Source organism: Meriones unguiculatus, chromosome 10 (assembly GCF_030254825.1).
Source record: "Meriones unguiculatus strain TT.TT164.6M chromosome 10, Bangor_MerUng_6.1, whole genome shotgun sequence".
In the NCBI taxonomy this organism is placed as follows: Eukaryota; Metazoa; Chordata; class Mammalia; order Rodentia; family Muridae; genus Meriones; species Meriones unguiculatus.
The window spans coordinates 14,322,376-14,342,397 of record NC_083358.1 but is presented as its reverse complement, the minus strand read 5'-3'; the positions used below and the strand labels follow the sequence as shown (position 1 = coordinate 14,342,397).

Below are 20,022 nucleotides of genomic sequence, written 5' to 3'. Positions count from 1 at the left end.
TTTTGTTTTAAGTCATGTTTGCTTGTGAAAATTTGCTTAGTGATAAATCAATGGCCTTCTGGAGCAACCAGAGAAGCCTCAAGTTCAAGTTACTATACCTTATACAGGCTTTAGCTTGTGATTAGGCCAGTTTTGAGCAGTTTCTAAACTGCACTAGTTACACATCTGAAATTCTATACTATATGCTATGTGAAACAGTGTCCTCAGCCTTGATGATTATAAAATCAAAATATCCATCAACTCTCTGGACAATGTTGGAGATCTTCTAGGCTTTGTAACTACCAAATATTCCACCAAAATATAATACCTTATATGAACTCATGATTATTGGAGGAGAATCTATTGTCACTAATTTACTAAACCAGTATAATCTCTATGTGGCAATCCATAAACATTTGTCTTTACACCCACAGATAAATAGTCTTCATCCTGCATCAAGAAAACTTCAATTTGCAATACACAGAGGCCATTATAGAAAATCAGAGCCAATCAAAATGTAATATCATGAAGTCCAGTCCCAATGGACATATCTATAAAACACTACTGCACCAAAGGCTGAGGAAACATTGTGGAAGAGTGGGTGGAAAGAGTGTAAGAGCAGGGGACCAGGGAGCTTGCTGTGAGCTGTCTCCTAGAAACATCAGAAGCTCCACCCATACATTCTCACCAACATGACTGCTCAAATGTGAACCTATCAAGGATGACACCAATGGGCATGCCAAGGCAGATGGAGAAAAGCTCATGAGGCCTCAACCCTACATAAAGATCTGTACAGGCAACTGAAAGGTGGAAATGGGAGAGGGCATCTTCCCCAGGGAGAATATACCAACAAGTCATCCAGTGCCTAACAGTTCTGAAAACATTTGCTTAGTAGCATTATATACACTGAATTTGCTTATGCTTAGGAATATAAATGCATGCAATGACAATTAGTGGAAAAAGAGGCCAAGAAGTTGAAAGAGAGTGAGGGAGTATGAGGGAGGGTTCTGAGGGAAGAAAGAAAAAGGAGAAATATTGAAATTAAATTATAACATCAAAAATTTTTAAGATAAATTAAATTATAATATAGGCACAGCACAAATCTGACTCAATGGGTTATTTAAAAAGAAAGAACCCTAAATTGGGAGGGTGGTAGGTAGGGTTGATCTGGAAGGAGTTAAGGGGAGGAGTAGGAGTGAATACAATCAAAATGCATTATATTAAGTTTTCAAAAAATTAATAATCTTTGTGAAGAATGAAAAAGTTAAGGATATCTATTTCATGAGTATATGTCTTAGTTTGCTCTCTGTTGCTGTGATAAACCCCAAGATTGGAGCAACTTGCGGAGGAAAAGGATTATTTTATTTTGCAGGTTATAACCTATCATCAAAGAAAATCAAAGCAAAAACTGAAGCAGAAATCATAAAGGAACGTTGGATGCCAGCTTGTTCCCTCTGGTGTGCTCAGCTACCTTTCTTATACAATCCAGGACAAGACCACCTCCTTAGGAATGGTACTATCCACAGCAGGCTGTGCCCTCTCATATTAATCCTTGATCAAGAAGACGCACCGCAGACTTGCTTAGCTTATGATCTGATGGAGGCAATTTCTCAATTGAGGTATGCCAACTAAAGTGGGTAAAAACCTAACTCAAAGGACATAAAATACCTTGGCGTAACTCTAAACCAAGCTAGTCAAAGAACTGTATGAAAAAAAAAAAAACTTTAAGTTTCTGAAGAAAGAAATAGGAAAAGATCAAAAGATGGAAAGATCTCCTATGCTCATGGCTTAGCAGGATTAACATAGTAAAAATGGCCATCTTACCAAAATGCAATCTACAGATTCAATGCAACATAATTCTTTACAGACCTTGAAAGAAAAATTCTTAGCTTTTCATGGAATAACAAGAAACTCAGAATAGCTAAAACAATTCTCTACAATAAAAGATTTTTCTGGAGGTATCTCCATTCTTGATCTTAAGCTATACTATAGTGTAACAGTAATTGGCATAGAAACAGAAAGGTAGATCAATGGAATTGAACTGAAGACCCAGAAATAAACTCACACACTTATGAACACCTGATTTTTGACTAAGATGTTGAAACCATACAATGGAAAAAAGATAGCATCTTGAACAAATGGTGTTGGTCTAACTGGATGTCTACATGTAGAAAAATGCAAATAGATCCATACTTATCACAAAGCTCAAGTCCAAGTGGATCAAAGACTTCAACATAGAACCAGACACACACTAAATCTGTTAGAAGAAAAAGTGGGGAAGACCCTAGAACTCCTTGGCACAGGAGACAACTTCCTGAACAGAACACCAACACAGGCTCTAAGATCAACAATCAATAAATAGGACCTCATGAAACTGAACAGTTTTTGTAAAGCAAAGGACACTATCATCAGAACAAAACAACAGCCTACAGACTGGAAAAGGATCTTCACCAACCCTATATCTGACAGAGGGCTAATATCCAGAATACATAGAGAACTCAAGAGGTTAAACAGCAACAAACCAAGTGATCCAATTAAAAAATGGGTTACAGAGCTAAGCAGAGAATTCTCAATAGAGGAATATTGAATGGCAGAGAAACATTTAAAGAAATGCCCAATGTATATCAGGGAAATTAAAATCAAAATGACCTTGAGATTCCAACTTACACCTATCAGAATGGCTAAGATCAAAACCTCAAGTGACAACACATGCTGGAGAGGATGTGGAGAAAGGGGAGCCCTCCTCCATTGCTGGTGGGAATGTAAACTTTTTTTTTTTAATTTTTAATTTTTTTTATTAATTACAGTTATTCACTTTGTATCCCAGCTGTAGCCCTCATTCCCTCATTTCCTCCCAATCTCACCCTTTCTCCCTCATTTCCTCCCAAGCCCCTCTCCAAGTTCACTGATAGGAGAGGTCCTCCTCCCCTTCCATCTCACCCTCATCAGGACTGGTTGCATTGTCCTCCTCTGTGGCCTGACAAGGCTGCTCCCCTCTCAAGAGGAGGTAGTCAAAGAGCTAGCCACTGAGTTCATGTCAGGGACAGTCCCTGTTCCCATTACTAGGTTACCCACTTGGAAACTGAGCTGCCATGGGCTACATCTGAGCAGGGGTTCTAGGTTATCTCTATGAATGGTCCTTGGTTGGAGTATCAGTCTCAGAAAAGACCCCTGTGCCCATATATTTTTGTTCTGTCGCTCTCCTTGTAGAGCTCCTATCCTCTCCAGTCTTACTATCTCCCCTTTCTTTCATAAGATTCCCTGCACTCTGCCCAAAGTTTGGTTATGAGTCTTAGCATCTGCTATGATACACTGCTGGGTAGAGTCTTACAGAGGTCCTCTGTGGTAGGCTCCTGTCCTCTTTCCCGTTTTCTCCTTCTTCCAATATCCATCCTGCTTGTATTTCTGATTGAGGATTGATCATCTTACCCAGGGTCCTCCTTCTTGCTTCATTTCTGTAGGTGTACAGATTTTTGTAGGTTTATCCTATATTATATGTCTAGTATCCACTTACAAATGAGTATACACCGTGTGTGTCTTTCTGCTTCTGGGATACCTCACTCAGGATGATCTTTTCTAGATGGCCATCCTGCCAAAGGCAATCTACAGATCCAATGCATTTCCCATCAAAATACCAACAGAATTCTTTACAGACCTTGAAAGAACAATTCTCAATTTCATATGGAAAAACAAACAACCCAGAATTGCCAAAATGATCCTTTACAACAATAGATCCTCTGGAAGTATCTCCATCCCTGATCTCAGGCTATACTACAGAGCAATATTAACAAAAACTGCATGGTACCTGTCTAGAAACAGAATGGTGGATTAATGGAATCGATTAGAAGACCCAGAAATAAACACATACACGCCTATGGATACTTGATATTTGACAAAGAAGCCAAAACCATACAATGGAAAAAAAAAAAAAAAAAAGACAGCATCTTCAACAAATGGTGCTGATCCAACTGGGTGTCTACATGTAGAAAAATGCAAATAGATCCATATTTATCACCCTGCACAAAACTAAAATCCAAGTGGATCAAAGACCTCAACATAAAACCAGATACACTAAATCTATTAGGGAATGTAAACTTGTACAACCACTTTGGAAACCAGTCTGGTGCTTTCTCAGATAATTAGGAATAGTGCTTCCTCAAGATCCAGCTATACCACTCCTAGGCATATAACCAAAATGTGCTCAACTATACAACAAGGACATTTGCTCAACCATATTTGTAGCAGCTTTATTGGTAATAGCCAGAATCTGGAAACAACCCAGATGTCCCTCAACTGAGAAATGGATATAGAAACTGTAGTACATTTACATAATGGAATACTACTCAGCAATTAAAAACAAGGAAATCATGAAATTTGCAGGCAGATGGTAGGAACTAGAAAAGATCATATTGAGTGAGGTATCCCAGGAGCATAGAGATACACAGGGTATATACTCACTAATAAGCGGATATTAGATACATAATATAGGATAATCTTACTAAAATCTGTACACCTAAAGAAGCTAAGCAAGAAGGAGGACCCTGGGTAAGATGCTCAGTCCTCATTTAGAAAGGCAAATGGGATAGACATTGGAAGAGGGAAAAAAAAAACAAAAACAGGGAACAGGACAGGAGCCTACCACAGAGGGCCTCTGAAAGACTCTACCCAGCAAGGTATTGAAGCAGAATCTGAGACTCAGCCAAATTTTGGGCAGAGTGCAGGGAATCTTATGAATGGGGAGGGGGATGAAAGACCTGGAGGGGGCAGGAGCTCTACGAGAAGAGCAACAGAACCAAAAAATCTGGGCACAGGGGTCTTTTCTGAGACTGATGTTCCAACCAAGGACCATGCATGGAGATAACCTAGAACCCCTGCACAGATGTAGCCCATGGCAGCTCAGTCTCCAAGTGAGTAACCTAGTAAGGGGAACAGGGACTATCTCTGACATGCTCAGTGGCCTGCTCTTTGATCACCTCCCCCTGAGATGGGCTGTAGCCTTACCAGCCCACAGAAGAAGACAATGCAGCCAGTCCTGATGAGACCTGATATGCTAGAGTAAGATGAAAGGGGAAGAGGACCACTTGTATCAGTGGACTGAGGGAGGGGCATAGGAGAAAAGTGAGGGAGGGCAGGAATGGGAGGGGGTGAGGGAGGGGGCTACAGCTGGTATACAAAGTGAATAAATTGTAATAAATAAAAATATAAATTTAAAAAACCAAACTATGACAGCATACAAGTTTGTTTTCATCTTTAACAAATGGTAAAAGTATTTACGTAGCAAATAGTTATTTTAAAATAAAATACTAAATTATCATCTGTAAATGTGTGGCTAGCATGTCTATTTTATATACCTAAGTATCTAGGGTTGCTTAAAATTTTCTCAGGTAAAACAAGATCCCTAGTGTATGAGGTGACAGGAGGCCAACTCATGACCAAGTTCTATGGCCAACCTTCCAAACTCAAATATTCACTAATGCCAGAAGTCTCTAAAAACATATTTTTAAATCCACATTTTTACAAGAATTCACATGATATTAAGGCATTGTTCCATTATGCTTTATTGCTCTGTGATCTGGGAAATGGAGCTGGCCCCTCGCCACCAGTTTGCTCACTGTGGCCTGAGGTTTAGGGTTAGCTTTTTAAAATACATGTGCCATGCATGCAAAGGAGAAACGCAGTGATGTGGACCCCAAACTCATCTCAAATAATTCTTACAAAGAGCTGCAACAGCAGCCATGATTTCCCCTTTCCACAGACGTGGATAGAGAAAGTAAGAAAGTTTCCCCCAGCTACACTAGCAAGTCAAGCCTGCACTCCTAATGTTCAGATCTTGAGTTGTAGACGATTAATGTTGGTCAACTGCCTTCCTAGCTCCACAAGTAAAAGTTTAAGGTGTCACACTGCATATGTCCTGTGGGTTGATGGTTAGCACTGATGGTCAACTGACACAATCTGGAATTACCTGGGAATAGAGTCTCACCACGGGCCTGTCTAGATCAGGTTTTCCCATGGGCATCTTTATGACAGATTTTTCTTTTTTCTTTTCTTTTTTTTCTTTTTTTTTAATTAATTACACTTTATTCATTTTGTATCCCCCCATAAGCCCCTCCCTCCTCCCCTCCTGATCCCACCCTCCCTCCCCTTTCTGCATGCATGCCACTCCCCAAGTCCACTGATAGGGGAGGTTCTCCTCTCCTTTCTGATCTTAGTCTATCAGTTCACATCAAAAGTGGCTGCATTGTCTTCTACTGTGGCCTGGTAAGGCTGCTCCCCCCCAGAGGGAGGTGATCAAAGAGCAGGCCAATCAGATTATGTCAGAGGCAGTACCTCTTCCCATCACTATGTAACCCACTTGGACACTGAACTGCCATGGGCTACATCTGTGCAGGAGTTCTAGGTTATCTTCATGGATAGTCCTTGGTTGGAGTATGAGTCTCTAGGAAGTTCCCTGTGTTCAAATTTTCTTGTTCTGTTGCTCTCCTTGTGGAGACCCTGTCCTCTTACTATTTCCCACTTCTTACATAAAATTCCATTCACTCTGCCCAACAGTTGCCCATCAGGCTCAGCATCTCCTTTGATAGTCTGTAGGGCAGAGGCTTTCAGAGGCCCTCCTTTGATAGTCTGTAGGGCAGAGGCTTTCAGAGGCTCTCCTTTGATAGTCTGTAGGGCAGAGGCTTTCAGAGGCCCTCTGTGGTAGGTTCCTAATTTGTTTCCTGCTTTCTTCTTCTGGCTTTCAGAGGCCCTCTGTAGCAGGTTCCTAGGTTGTTTCCTGTTTTCTTCTTCTTCTGATGTCTAAACAGAAAATTCTCTGTAGAAGAATATCGAATGGCAGAGAAGCACTTAAAGAAATGCTCAACCTCATTAGCCATTAGGGAAATGCAAATCAAAACGACCCTGAGATTTCACCTTACACCCATGAGAATGGCCAAGATCAAAAACTCAAGTGACAACACATGCTGGAGAGGTTGTGGAGAAAGGGGAACCCTTCTCCACTGCTGGTGGGAATGTAAACTTGTACAACCACTCTGGAAATCAATCTGGCGCTTTCTCAGACAACTAGGAATAGTGCTTCCCCAAGATCCAGCCATACCACTCCTGGGCATATATACAAAAGAGGCTCAAGTACACAAAAAGGACATTTGCTCAACCATGTTTGTAGCAGCTTTATTTGTAATAGCCAGAAGCTGGAAACAACCCAGATGCCCTCAACTGAAGAATGGATGCAGAAATTGTGGTACATCTATACAATGGAATATTGCTCAGCAATGAAAAATAAGGAAATCATGAAATCTGCAGGTAAATGGTGGGACCTGGAAAGGATCATCCTGAGTGAGTTGTCCCAGAAGCAAAAAGACACACGTGGTATATACTCACTCATATAGACATATAATATAGGACAAGCCCACTAAAATCTGTGCATCTAAAGAAACTAAGCAAGAGAGAGGACCCTAACTAAAATGGTCAATCCCCATCCTGAAAGGCAAAGAGGATGGGCATCAGAAGAAGAAAACAGATTTTTCTTAATTGAGTTCATTGATGTGAGAAGATCCAACCCAATATAGGCAGCACCATTCTGAGTCCAAGACTGTTTGGAGAGTAGAGGCAATGGGATGCTTTGTTCTTAATTTTATTCTTTACTTTATTCTCTCTCTGCTCTGGAATGTGATGTGACCAACTGACTTCAGTTCATGCCTTGACTTCTTGGCATTGAAGGATTGACTATGTCATCATGGAATCAAGCCAAATAAACCCTTCTTCACCCCACCCCCACCCCTCACCAAATTGCTTTTGTCACCGTGTTTTATCACAGTAACAGAAATGAGACTAGGACATGTGGAGGGTGAACTTTTATTCTATACTGTCATTGTTCAAAAGGTCCCCAGGATAAACAGACCTGAATTTCACTGCAGGAAATGCTATGATTCTGAAATCTAAACAGAGAGTGCGATATTAAAACTGTGGAACTGACACGTACGTGACAAGCAGTATTCTCCCGTTGCCTGCACGGACCAAGGGAATATTTGGGAAAGATACTCTACTCCAAAATGAATGTGGAGTGATTCTGAGTATGGGATTCATGCACAGATTTTAGGTATCTTAAAATCCACAAGAGAACACACCAACTCGGAGCAGTCAGAGGAAGAACAGCTAGGATAGCATCCCCATTGTCACTAAGGAAATCTCTAATTTTTTTTTGTCTGGGCAAGTTCAGAGCAAAAGTGCACGGCAGAACTCCAGGGTAGCAACAGGAGAGCATTTATATACAAGACCCTGTGACAGCTCTGAGTCAAGGTCTCGGTGTACACACACCTTTTGTGCCAGCTCATCGGTGGTGTCACTGCAGTGCCTTTGTGAGATGTAGTGTTTCTTGATAAGGCAATAATTTGGCTATTTCCAAGAGGCAGCCCGTCTGAGGAAGCTGGGACCTCCACCCTAGAGTTTGTTATCTATGTTAAGGTATCACTTCAGGGGGTTTTCATGGCCTGATAGGCATTCGTTCCCATACTGCTTTGAGTATTTTAATGTTCATAGCTGCTCCGATGCTGAAGGTGCATCTTAATAGCAGGAGGCTAAAATGTAAGCACTCTCCATCCCTACCTGCACCTCAAGGCATCATCTAGAGAGCTGTAGTAGTAAAAGCACCCACCAAAGGCTCAAGAAGGAAGCTAGGGCTCATTCTCAATACTGTCTTCTCCCTCAAAGTCCATATCCCATGTATCTCTATAACCTTCCTTCCCACTTTCTATCTAAATTTCTATAACAAGCAGGTTCACTTCCTTCACTCTCACACCCCAGTTTCAGTTTTTAGCAGTTCTTGCCTGGAAATAAAGATGAATCCATTTCCTTTGTCTTTCAGTTTGTATAGTGTCCCTCAAATCATATTTCCACACGGCTGCTGGAGTGAGTTTTTAACACACCCACGTCAGTAAGAACTGGACGCTGACTTAGCACGAATTCCATACTCCTCACCATCGATGCTAACGTCACCTGTGCTCTGCAGCTTTGCCAATCCCACCCCTACCCCAGGGCAACTTCTCAGTCTGAAGCATGAGGTTCACCCCGAACTATTTCCTGTCTTGAAGTCCCCATACACTTCACTAGGCTGGTCCTACACTTGTATTAGACGGTTCTTCTCTACTAACCCCTAAATCCAGAGGCAGCCTCTATTTTCTTCTTCAGGGAGTTTGCCAAAAATCTGTCTTCATTGATATGTTAGTACAACAAGGACCTACGCTTTCTAGTATATTGGGCTTCTTTTCTCGTATGCTGGTTTCTTTCTTTTTTACTATTTTATCTCCAACTATATACCTGTATCCAGTCTCCAGTCCAGTGGGGAACCAAGTAGCACCCAGAGTGTGAACTTAATAGCTGTTTAACATGGTGGGCACTTTCACTGGTCAGCCTTCTCCAGTTCTGTCAAATCTAGGAATCCATTAGGGAAGCATCAAAATGTCACATAAATTCACCCAGAGTAACTCCACCACACATAGCATCCAAACTCCCACACGGGGCAAGAGAAATCCCTTTTCACTGCTTTCACCACAGAACCATCAGGAGCTGTACACCGTCACCGCCCACATTGCAGGAGCATGACATTGTCCGGCTGAGCCAGGGATGAGGAAGAGGAATGGACAGCTTCAGTTTGCACAGAGCAAGAATGCGCCTCTGGAAACAGCTTTGTCAATCACACATTTGGCCAAAGCACCCCAAGAGGAAGGGGGACACAGTATTCTGAAGCCTGTAGGAGCAAGTGCAGAGACGTTTCCTCTGCATGCCAAAGACACCGCAAATGCAAATAGCTTAAATACGCACTAGGGAGTGAGAAGGAAATACCGAGTCTTCAGCAAAAACCACCAGACAAGCTCTTGGCACCAGCCTCAATATTCAGCTTTCATAGTGGCCTTCTAGTTGCCACCAGTTTGTGTCTGTTGAGAACATTATTTTCCAATGATCCTGTGGGTTCATGTGGGGACAAGAGGCTGTGGCTGAGGCACACAGGTAAAGTACATGCCTGGCATATGCAAGGCCCCAGCTCAAGTTCTCAGCACCAACACAAATATTTTTAAAATAATTTGGATAGCAACTGTCCCTGAGCAGCTCAACTCCCTGTCCCCATAGCTCCCCACCTCTCCAGAGCTTCTGCACCTTCTAGGTCGACTGGAGCAGACTTGCTTTAAGAGGACCTTAGTGCGTGAGTGGCTTGGCCTTTCTGGCATCTTGGGTGTTGGGTGTGCAGCAGAGTTAGAAAGACCCGAGTTCTGATCTTAGTCCTGCCACATCTATGACACCTGAGCTTGACCTCTGGATGCCTCATGTGCGCTCCCCTGTGTGTCATGGGCAGATAACCACACCACACCCCCACAATGCATATCCCTCCCCAAAAGCTAAAAGAGAAACCAATGCCTGTCACCGTGCCTAACCACAGGGAGACAGAGCCCACGGCAACCTTCACAACAGGGGTACTAGGAGCAGCTCTCTCGATGACCTGCTCCCTTTGTTTGGGCAGAGATGAGCAATGGAAGTGGGCCGTGGCAAAGAGGCCCTGTTTCTGGGTGGAGAAGGTGTGGACGCCAGCTTGCCCCTGCCTCTCCTAGCTTTGTGGGTTATGGAAGCTTTTAACTATCCTTCATGCTTGAGTCCCTTTCTGTCAAGTCAAAGATGGAAGGTGCCATGTGTTAGGTCCCTAGCCCATAACACTACTGAGTGGGTTACGTGTGTTCACATGTGTGCATGTGTGTGTGCGTGTGCATGTCTATGTACAAAGCTTTTAAATGGTCAGCTGTAGTCAGAAGATGTTAAATCATTGGGGGAGAAGAATCCTCTTTAGGATTTTCTGACTCTGACCCCTCTTCTTTCTCTTTTACTTCCTGGCATTTTCCCACAAATTACTCCTGATGAGTCCTTGCACACAGCAAAAGCAACAGGGCCAACACAGCACAGCCTGAAACTTCCAAATTTCAAAGTCAAAACAAACCTTTCTTCTGTATAAGTCAATTACCTTAGGTATTTTGCAATAGTAACAGAAACTGGAATAGCAGGAAGCTTTCTACCGTAAATGTGTAGGTAAAAACAAAACAAAACAAAGCAAAACAAAACAAAAAAAAAAAAACCCTGCTAAATAACTAACAAGAATAGCTGATTATGTTGCTGTTTGTTCAGTAGTAGACATTGTCACTTACACACACACCAAAATAAACCACCGTCCTGCCGGAGCAGACCATCAGTCCCATTTTGCAAATGGGAAGAGAGCAGACCCAGAGGAATCAAGGAAATGTGCATACCATGACAGTCTTGCATACTTATTTGGAGAAATGCTGGCTGCGTTTATCGCTTCCATTGCTCGTTCATATATTTTTCTTTCTTTCTTAATCTCTAGGGAAACTACAACCTACAAAATTATGGCTAACCCACTGCTGACACTAAAGTCAGCATTTTCTCTATGAAAACTCCTCCTCCTGGGCCAGCGGATGGATGCTGGGAATAGCTACAATGGCCTCTTCAAATGGCAGACACAACATAAAATCATCTAATGAGTATTACCTTTGAGTCTCTGGGTACTCCCAGGAAAGTGCAGTAGAAGAGGACTGCTATTGAAACATGAAAACCTTTTGGAAGCCCATCAGACTTCTGTCTCTAGTTCCTCAAAAAGGAGTTGCTAACTGCCCTTCCCTCCTTGCACTGAAAGGTTTCCTGTTAGGAAATGAGTGGAGCAGGGAGTCCCCTGAGTTTGCTCAAGTTGTAGCTGTTGCTGTCAATGCCACAGCGGGCACTACCATTAGGATCAAGCTTACTTCAAAGACCAGCGTCTCGTTTGTGGGTCCTGGTGCATACAGGCGTTCCGGGCGGTTAAAGGAACGCTGGTATTCAAATGTGGTCCCCGCGAAGGTGAAGTGCCCAGGCCAGTCAATGCTCCAGCCCCCTGTGAGGTAATACTTTTGATTGAGGCTTCGGACAGCAAGATAACTGGAAGAAAGCTGCAACTCCTGGATTTCAATGCTTCTGGCCCCAGCTGGGATGGTGACCACAGGGTAATACTCTAAATGGACAGAGAAGAATATGCCAGAGTTTAACACTGTAGATTGGAGGATGGGAACTAGAAATGCCCAAGGATGTATAGTGTCCATTTTGATGGAGGCTTTGAGACTCTTTACTTGTATTTTATGGAGTAAAATGGTCAATCATTTCATTTTCTGTTTTTGAGATTCTCTCTCTCTCTCTCTCTCTTTCACACATACACACACACACACACATTAATGGGTACCTATGTGCCACAGATGCATGAGAAGGTCAGAGGATGACTTTTAAGAGTCAGTTCTCCCCCTCCACCTTGGGTTCTAGGGCCGGAACTCATGTGAAGCTTGGTGGCAAGCACCTTTTCCTGGTGAGCCATTTTTGCAGCTCTATTCAAAATGCTTCTGAGGTACAATGCATAGATGAGGCTACTCACCCACAGATCCTAAGAACCTTGCCACGTGACAAAAGCTACCACGAGTGTCAGGTAAACTACGCTGAGCCCAGTCCGCTCCGCATTCAGAGGCAGAAGTATGGCACTGTGAGAGGGGGTGTGGCACTGTGCGTGCTGTCGAGGGAACAGCGGCAGCTCTTACCGTTCGCTTTGTGCTGACTGAGGTACAGGCCTTTGTAAAACTTGCACGTCGAATTGTCGCCTTTGCAAACACCACATGCATCTGAAACTGCCTTAGAGCCAAGCTCGTGGTCACATCCCACTGGCTGTGAGGAACGAAGAAGAGCAGGGAGGAAACCAAAGATGAGCAAAGCCAGTGGTGGAGGCTAACAGAAGTGGGGGCCAGTGAAAGCCAGGAGCTTAAGTCAGACCGGGGTTCAAAGATTTCCTCTGGTATTCTTTGTAAAGGATATTTTACTTATTCTTCAAAATATTTAATTCATGCATATAATGTATTTTAATCATCTATATCCCCCTCTGCCTCCAAGTCTCCTGGAAGGCCCCCATACATCTTGCTCCCAACTTCATGGTTTCTTTCCTTTGTATATTATTATTTTTTTTAACCCACTAATTCTAATGAGTGACAATCATATGCACACAGGCGTGGGCTCAACCACTGCAGCGTGGGCAATCTACTGGTGGCCTTCTTCCCCGTAAGAAAAGTGACCCTTCCTCTGCAAGCAAATGCATAGTCGATCCAGTGGCATACTTGATCTAAGGCTTAGACCCCACCTCTGTGAAACTATAGAGTCCTGGGCTAGTACCAGACTTCCAGGCCAACTGTCTGAATGGAAAAAAAAATGCCAAGCAGTATACACTTAGACTCCTCGCATGCACATACATATATGTGCACACACACAAACATGAACAGGAGTGTACCCATGCACGAGCACATATATGCACAAACACATACACACACACATGAAACGCTACCTATATGCATACAAATAGGCACAGGCACACATGTCCACACACACCCTGGAAAAGGATGAAATGCTCACAAGAAATTTTAAATGCAAGGGAAAGTGAGACCCCAGAGAGAACAGAAAAGAGCTCTGTTCCGTTGCACCTCTAAAGCTCTAATACATGGTGAACATGCTTACTAAGCAGGTACTAGGGCACCATGATCATTTCCATCTTTATTTTTTTTGTGTTTGTTTTGGTTTTTCAAGACAGGGTTTCTCTGTGTAGCCCTGGCTGTCCCGGACTTACTCTGTAGACCAGGCTGTCCTCGAACTCACAGAGATCCACCTGCCTCTGCCTCCCTGAGTGCCGGGATTACAAGTGTTCACTACCGTGTCTGGCTTCTGTCTTTAATTTTTATAGCAATGCAATAGTGGCTGCGACCTCCACACAATTCTCTATGCTGGGAAGTAGACAAAAATGCAGAGGTCTTGTGAAAAAGTTAAGATAGGGCCTCAAAGATGCACAGCTCAGCTGGGCGCTTTGTCTATCTCCCTTATGTGTGCTGTAGGGACTCTTTCAACCATTTCCGTGGCACAGAAGGAGACAAGCCTGACTGCACACTGGGGCAAAAATATCCACTTACCTCACAAATTCCATCGATGCAGACATCGTTTCTGTGTGGGGAACAAGGCGTCCCATCTTTCACCTTGCCGGACATGGCGAAAAAAAACTCAAAGTTCTCAGCTTTGCAGTACAGTTTACATCGATCTTCCTCTAGAGGCAGAGAGGTGAAGTGGGGACGTGGTGAAGACTAGATTTTATACAAAACAGTATGGCCACCAGACAGAGCTATTGGAAAGCTATTGTGAGCAAAATAGACAACATTCTATATCGTTTTGCATGTGAGCATATCTGTGTGTGTGCACAGACCACACGTATATATGTTTCAAAGGACAAAACCCATCTCAGAGCCCATACAAAGCCAATTAAATTTTGATATCCAAGAATTATGGGCTGTATTTTATTTCATTTGAGAGAGAGTCTCACTCTGCAGCCCTGGCTGGCCTGTAATTCACAGTCCTCATCCTACCTCAGCCTTCCAAGTACTGAGAGGAAAGGCATGTCACCATGCCTGGCTTGATACCTCAGACTTTGCATTCATAATCTTTCTGAATCATCATCACCTACAGGATTGCTAGGTTGTGCAGCCAGCCTCCCTGGACTGTAAATATTCCAGACTTTGTGGTCCCTGCAGTTAATGAATGACAGTAGACAGATGAAGGGGTACCTTTGCGTCCTAATAACATTTTAATTTTTACAAACAGAGCCTGTGATGGTCTGATGATTTACTTTGGGACTAGATCCCCGTCGATACTTTTACACCCTCTAAAAAGGTTAAGATTGAAACACTTGGAAAACAAAAGCATGTGGTCAACAATGTTTATGAAAGATACCAAATTAAAATGGCATGATTAGCAGAAGCAAATAAGCTAATTCTAAAGGCTAAAAAAGTACTTTATACTTGACCATTAAGCCTCTGGGAAATTTCTTGTATCATAGGAAAAAGGAAAAAAGTGTAGTTAGTTAGTGAGCTCTTGTTATCTGGAAGGAACGAGCAAGCCAATTCCTGTGATAGAGACAGCTGACCTTGGCCAGCAGCTCCAGATGACGTTTCTCACATGGGACCTTCCATAGGCGACACTGAGCGATATCCCTAACAACAGTTTCATACAGATGTGTAAACAGTCCACAAACAGTCCTGTTTCACAAAAACCCTTCGATAGAAAGCAAAACGAAAACTTCAATGTGAGACAAAATAAATTACTGTGGTCAAAATATGTAGATGCGTGGGTGGATGAAATGCTTTTCTCTCAACTACAATGTTTTCATTTTTCAAAGAACAACTTTAATACCTTCTAATTTCTATAAATGAGATTAACGAGTTTGAGTTAGATAATGTGGTATGTGTGTGTGTGTGTCCCAGGAATTAAAAAATGCCAACAAAAGCTTGTTTTGTTTTGGTTTGGTTTGGTTTGTTTTTTTGGCTTATTTGTTTGCTTTGCTTTTTTTATTCTGGTACAGATTTCCAGGCATATACTTGCCTTTTAAAAACAAAGTAAAGAAGATAGAAGTTCACTGCTAAAGCAGAGATATATAGCAGAACCTTCGCCTGTTCTTTTGGTTTTGCTTTGATTTGGAGACAGTCCTACTGTGCAGCCCGAGCTGGCTTTTGACCCATGCCATTTGTGTTGCTTATTTATTTGCATAAAATTAACACAACCTCGAGTCACCTGGAAAGACAAGCCTCAACTTAGGAGTTGCTCAGATCATGATGGCCCATAGTCATGTCTTCCAGAGACTGTCTTGATTGATTACTGATATGGAAGTCATCCACCCACTGTGGGCAGCACCATTCACTAGACAGGTAGGTCTGGGAAATATAACAAAGCTAGCTGAACATGAACTAGAGAGAATCAGTAAAAATTGTTCTTCTGTGGTTTCTTCTTGAGTTCCTGACCTGACCCATCTGGAGGATGGGATGGGATCTGGATTTCAACCCATTTTCCTGAGTGATGAAATTACAGGTGTGTGCCCTCCAACTTGGCCTTCTCCTGTTCTTAAATGGAAGGGATGCGCCAGAGTTTCCAATGGTGGTCAGTTTCCTCGGGTTCTAAGTGTCATATGGAGAGGAAGGTGAGAACAGAAGCCTTGACTATGCTAGCTCACTCCGCAGAAACATGAGATCCCGAAGCTGCAAATTCTCAGAGGGAGTGACTAAAATGGTGTAGTTCCTTGTTACCAAAGTCTGAAATGCAATAGTGAGGCTGCACGCAAACCCAAAGCGTTTTTCCAGCTACAGACTTCTCTAGCTTCCCCTTTGCATTCCAACACAGAACAGAATACATTAGTGCTGTATATAATGAAATGAGTCACATGTGAAGGCCAGGGGGTACCCAAGAAGCCAAAGGACAGAAGGACAGCAAAGAGAAGGACGCAGAGTCTTAGAGAAAGAATGACGTATGAGAAGCACGGGGTTGCAGGAGCGTGCATGCAAGAGAAGATGCACTTTTGGATGCTCCAAATAGAGCCCCTTGGCCTATCCCATCTGCTGATCTGCTGGAGCCTGCTGTGTTGAATGCCTGTAGGGATAGAGAACTTACCACTTACACAGGGACCATGTGTCCCTTCATTCATTATTCCTAAAGTGATAGCTATTAAAGCCAGGGATGGTAACACATCTGTCATCCCAGGGCTCAGGAGGCTAAAGTGGGATGATTGAGAATTCCAGGTTAGTCTTGGCTACAGAATGATACACAGTGTGATTGAAAAGAAAAAGTCAACAACAAATCCTCCAAACTAGTCTTTAACTATAGACTGAGTAGCCTTCCTGGATGCTGTGGACACAAAGCATGTTGAAGATGTGCCAAGCGTTGGTCCCTGTGGACCCTAAATTCTTATGAAGATAATACATGAATGAATGAATGAGTGAATGAATGAGGTGAGCTTGAAACTGGAAAGCTAGCTCAGTGATTAAGGGCAGTAAGTTCGAAGGACAACTCAGTTCTCAGCATCCACATGGGGGCTCACAGTTGTCTGTAACTCCAGTTCCAAGGGATCTGAACACAGACATCCATGCAGGTAAACTATTCATACATATGATAAAAAGAAAAATGTAAAAGTTAACTCATGCTAAGTCAAGAATAAAGCAGGACAGAAGCTTCAGAGAATAAAAATTATGAAGGAATGTGTTGGCTGGGTTTCTGAGAGGCTGAGATTCTAGGGAATTCTGAGCCCTCACACTGATATGCTCTTTGAAACAGGTTCCAGTAAATCTAAAACACCTCAATTTCAATGTTTTAAAACTTAGATTCTCTCTCTCTCTCTCTCTCTCTCTCAGTAAACATCCACAGGCCTCCCATTATTTCCTCTGACCACACAGCTTTCAAAATGTTCTTGACAGAGGGTCCCAAGTGAAGAGTCAGCACTCCTGGACCAGCCAGACTGATATTGTTTAAAGCTGTGCTCCCCCGTTCTTAATGTCAAGTGAGTCTGTCCACTATTGTTCTCTAATTACAGTAGCTCTCCTAATGGCAATGGTCAGCACAGGTTTATTTTTTTAAAACAAGGGCAGCCCATCAACTGTCAAAATGTTACACTTGTCCTCTTCTGCAAGTATGCAACCAAGAGTCCCACAAATCCTTTCTCAGGAAAATAAGGATAAATTCTGATGGACAAGGAAGAACAATACAAAAAGTGCCAAGAAACAGCCAGACCGGTGACAGCTTACCTGGCAAGGTAATAGTATACCAACGCTTACATGGCAACTGAAACAAATGTTTTGTTATTTAGCCAACAACAAAAACAAAACGAATTAATTTCAAAAGTCAAATGCGTCTAGGCATGGTGGCTCACATATATAATCCTAACACTTGAGGGACTGAGGCAGGGGGATTGCCAAGATTTCAAGGTCAATCTGGGCTACATGGTCCTACCTGGGATGCATAGTAAATTCCAGGTTAGTTTGAGCTAAAGAATGATCCATTGCTTCAAAATGCTTCTTCCCCTGTGTCTCTCTCTATAGTTATTTAAAAAGTCAAATCCAAACTGTAACTTAAAGTTATAATAAATATGAAGAACTCTGCATAATTTTTATTCACTGTGTGTGTGTAGACATACATCCTTTTTACAGAAAAAAAAAAAAACAATCTTCTTATACTTGTAATCATCTAACATGTCCCTTGCTAAATATGCTGTTTCTGTGGGGCATATATGGTTTCATGAATTTTCAGTCTGGACAACTCATACCCATTTCAATTAATGTCCTTGGGGGACAAAAATCACCAAGCTGTCAACGGTACATTTAGAAATACAAGTCTATTCCAAACACACAGATCCTTTCACTCAGAGACAAGAGGTGTCTTCTGGGGAGGAGAAGGAGGAAAAGAAAGGTTGCAAAAATAAACAACACCTACGAAAGTTTTATTCCCATGGACAAGTCTTGGGAATAAAAAAATAAAAAAATAAAAGTGGAAATTCTTTTACACGAGCAGAGATCTTTTCTCTGTGTTGTGAATGTACATGTTATCTGCAGAGAGACCCTGGAGTGAGTGAGTTACCTTCGACTTTTGTGTACGGTCTCCACCGGTACAGCCATCCCCGGAAGGGCTTGTTGTTATATTCGGCACACTGCTGGGCACGGAAGTCCAAGCTGTTCTCATGACAAGGATCGATATTGCACAGTTTGTAGATACGGCCAGATCCTGGGCAGAACTTGCCACCATACTGAGGCCTAAAGACAGAATTCAAGAATTTTAGCACTAAACACTTTGCTCTCTTCCACGTGCAATAATGCAAGAAGGGACAATTGAGAGGAGCATCGTTACGCTGTGGGCAGTTATATCTAGTTTGTTACACATTTAGAAACATATGCCCTGAAATTTGCCTTGTTCCTTCCTATTGCCACGTAGACAACACAATTAATAAACCACGGGGCTCTTTTTGTTTTCACAGACACAATGTGGCCTCAAAATCGCAGTATCATTTTCATCATACTCAAAGGCAGCCGCTGCTCGGTGTCATTGTAAATGGCACATAAAATCAACTTCATTTCCAATCTCTGGTATCATTTTTATATTCTAGAACTTTCTTTAATAACTGATGACAAAAGTGTTCTTGATACTTCATGTGTCAGGGGTTCTGTGAACAGCCAGCTGTTCTCTGCAACAGGGATCTGCGCCGCATAGACACACCTTTGTTCACCGGTATTAAATCTTCATGAGCCAATCCACCCTACGTCTTCTGGTTCCCTACCTTCATCTCATTATGTCCCAAAGATATTCCTGTACCTCCCCTGCACTTGGCTCCAGGAAGATCATGGTACCATACATGCAAGAAGGAATACAGGAATACCTCATGTGCCATGTTCTCCAGGCCTGCCAGCCTAGAGCTAACACTCTGCTAATTTCCCTAAACTGGGGTGTTTAATTCCAATTGGTTCTCTACTCTGAGGGAAGGCACAGCCTCCTTGTCACCAGCATAGTCACTTTTTTAACTTTGGTAGTCTGCTGCTTTCCTGTCAAACACAAAGGGAAGTCGGGAAGTGACTCCCAGAGCTTGGAATCTGGTGCGTGCGAGTGTACATAATTATAATCTCAATAATAAACTGTTAACAGTGTAGTGGGCAAATTCAGATGGGCAAAAGACAGGAGGAAACACGAAGAAAAGGGATATCTGCAGTATAAAATAGTACCCTTCACCCAGCCTTCTTCTGTGTACTGAGAACTAACGGCTCAGCGATCCGACTCAGCCAAGGCACCTCCTTTTGCTCCCCCTACCCACAGCTTTTCTCCAGAGCTAAAACTCAACTGTGAACCATTTCGTATAAAATCTACTACCAGCAGGTAACCTGAAAGGAGACTCGGGGTTAAAACATTGATATGCTTAAAATTCTCTGTCCCCATGAGGACAGGCATGCTATAGAATACCGCTGGATTCCATACCACAGCGTCTTCTAGCAAATCCTCCTGAGAGCCCGTGGATGAATTTCACAGACACACAGAGAAAGTCTCATGGCCAGAGTGAGATTTTTATGGCTTTTCAAAACATTCTGGAGCAAATGGTTGAACACGCAGCCGCATGGCACTTCACATGAGCATTTGCTAGGCTTCGAG

At 42.7% G+C, this 20,022-nt stretch overlaps 1 protein-coding gene across 3 annotated transcripts in view; it reads right to left on the bottom strand.

Annotated features, from left to right (window-relative positions):
- The window catches only part of Adamts18 (ADAM metallopeptidase with thrombospondin type 1 motif 18), a 153,520-nt gene that overhangs the window by 34,236 nt on the left and 99,262 nt on the right, over nucleotides 1–20,022 (bottom strand). For all 3 annotated transcript variants that reach the window (XR_009594536.1, XM_060391926.1, XM_021632110.2), the window contains 4 exons: nucleotides 18,469–18,641; nucleotides 13,995–14,125; nucleotides 12,588–12,711; nucleotides 11,772–12,016 (listed from right to left, as the gene is read on the bottom strand). Coding sequence is in view for 2 of the 3 variants with exons in the window: in XM_060391926.1 (XP_060247909.1) it covers nucleotides 11,772–12,016; nucleotides 12,588–12,711; nucleotides 13,995–14,125; nucleotides 18,469–18,641 (673 nt within the window). In the remaining variant the exon portion in view is untranslated. The remainder of the gene's footprint in view (nucleotides 1–11,771; nucleotides 12,017–12,587; nucleotides 12,712–13,994; nucleotides 14,126–18,468; nucleotides 18,642–20,022) is intronic.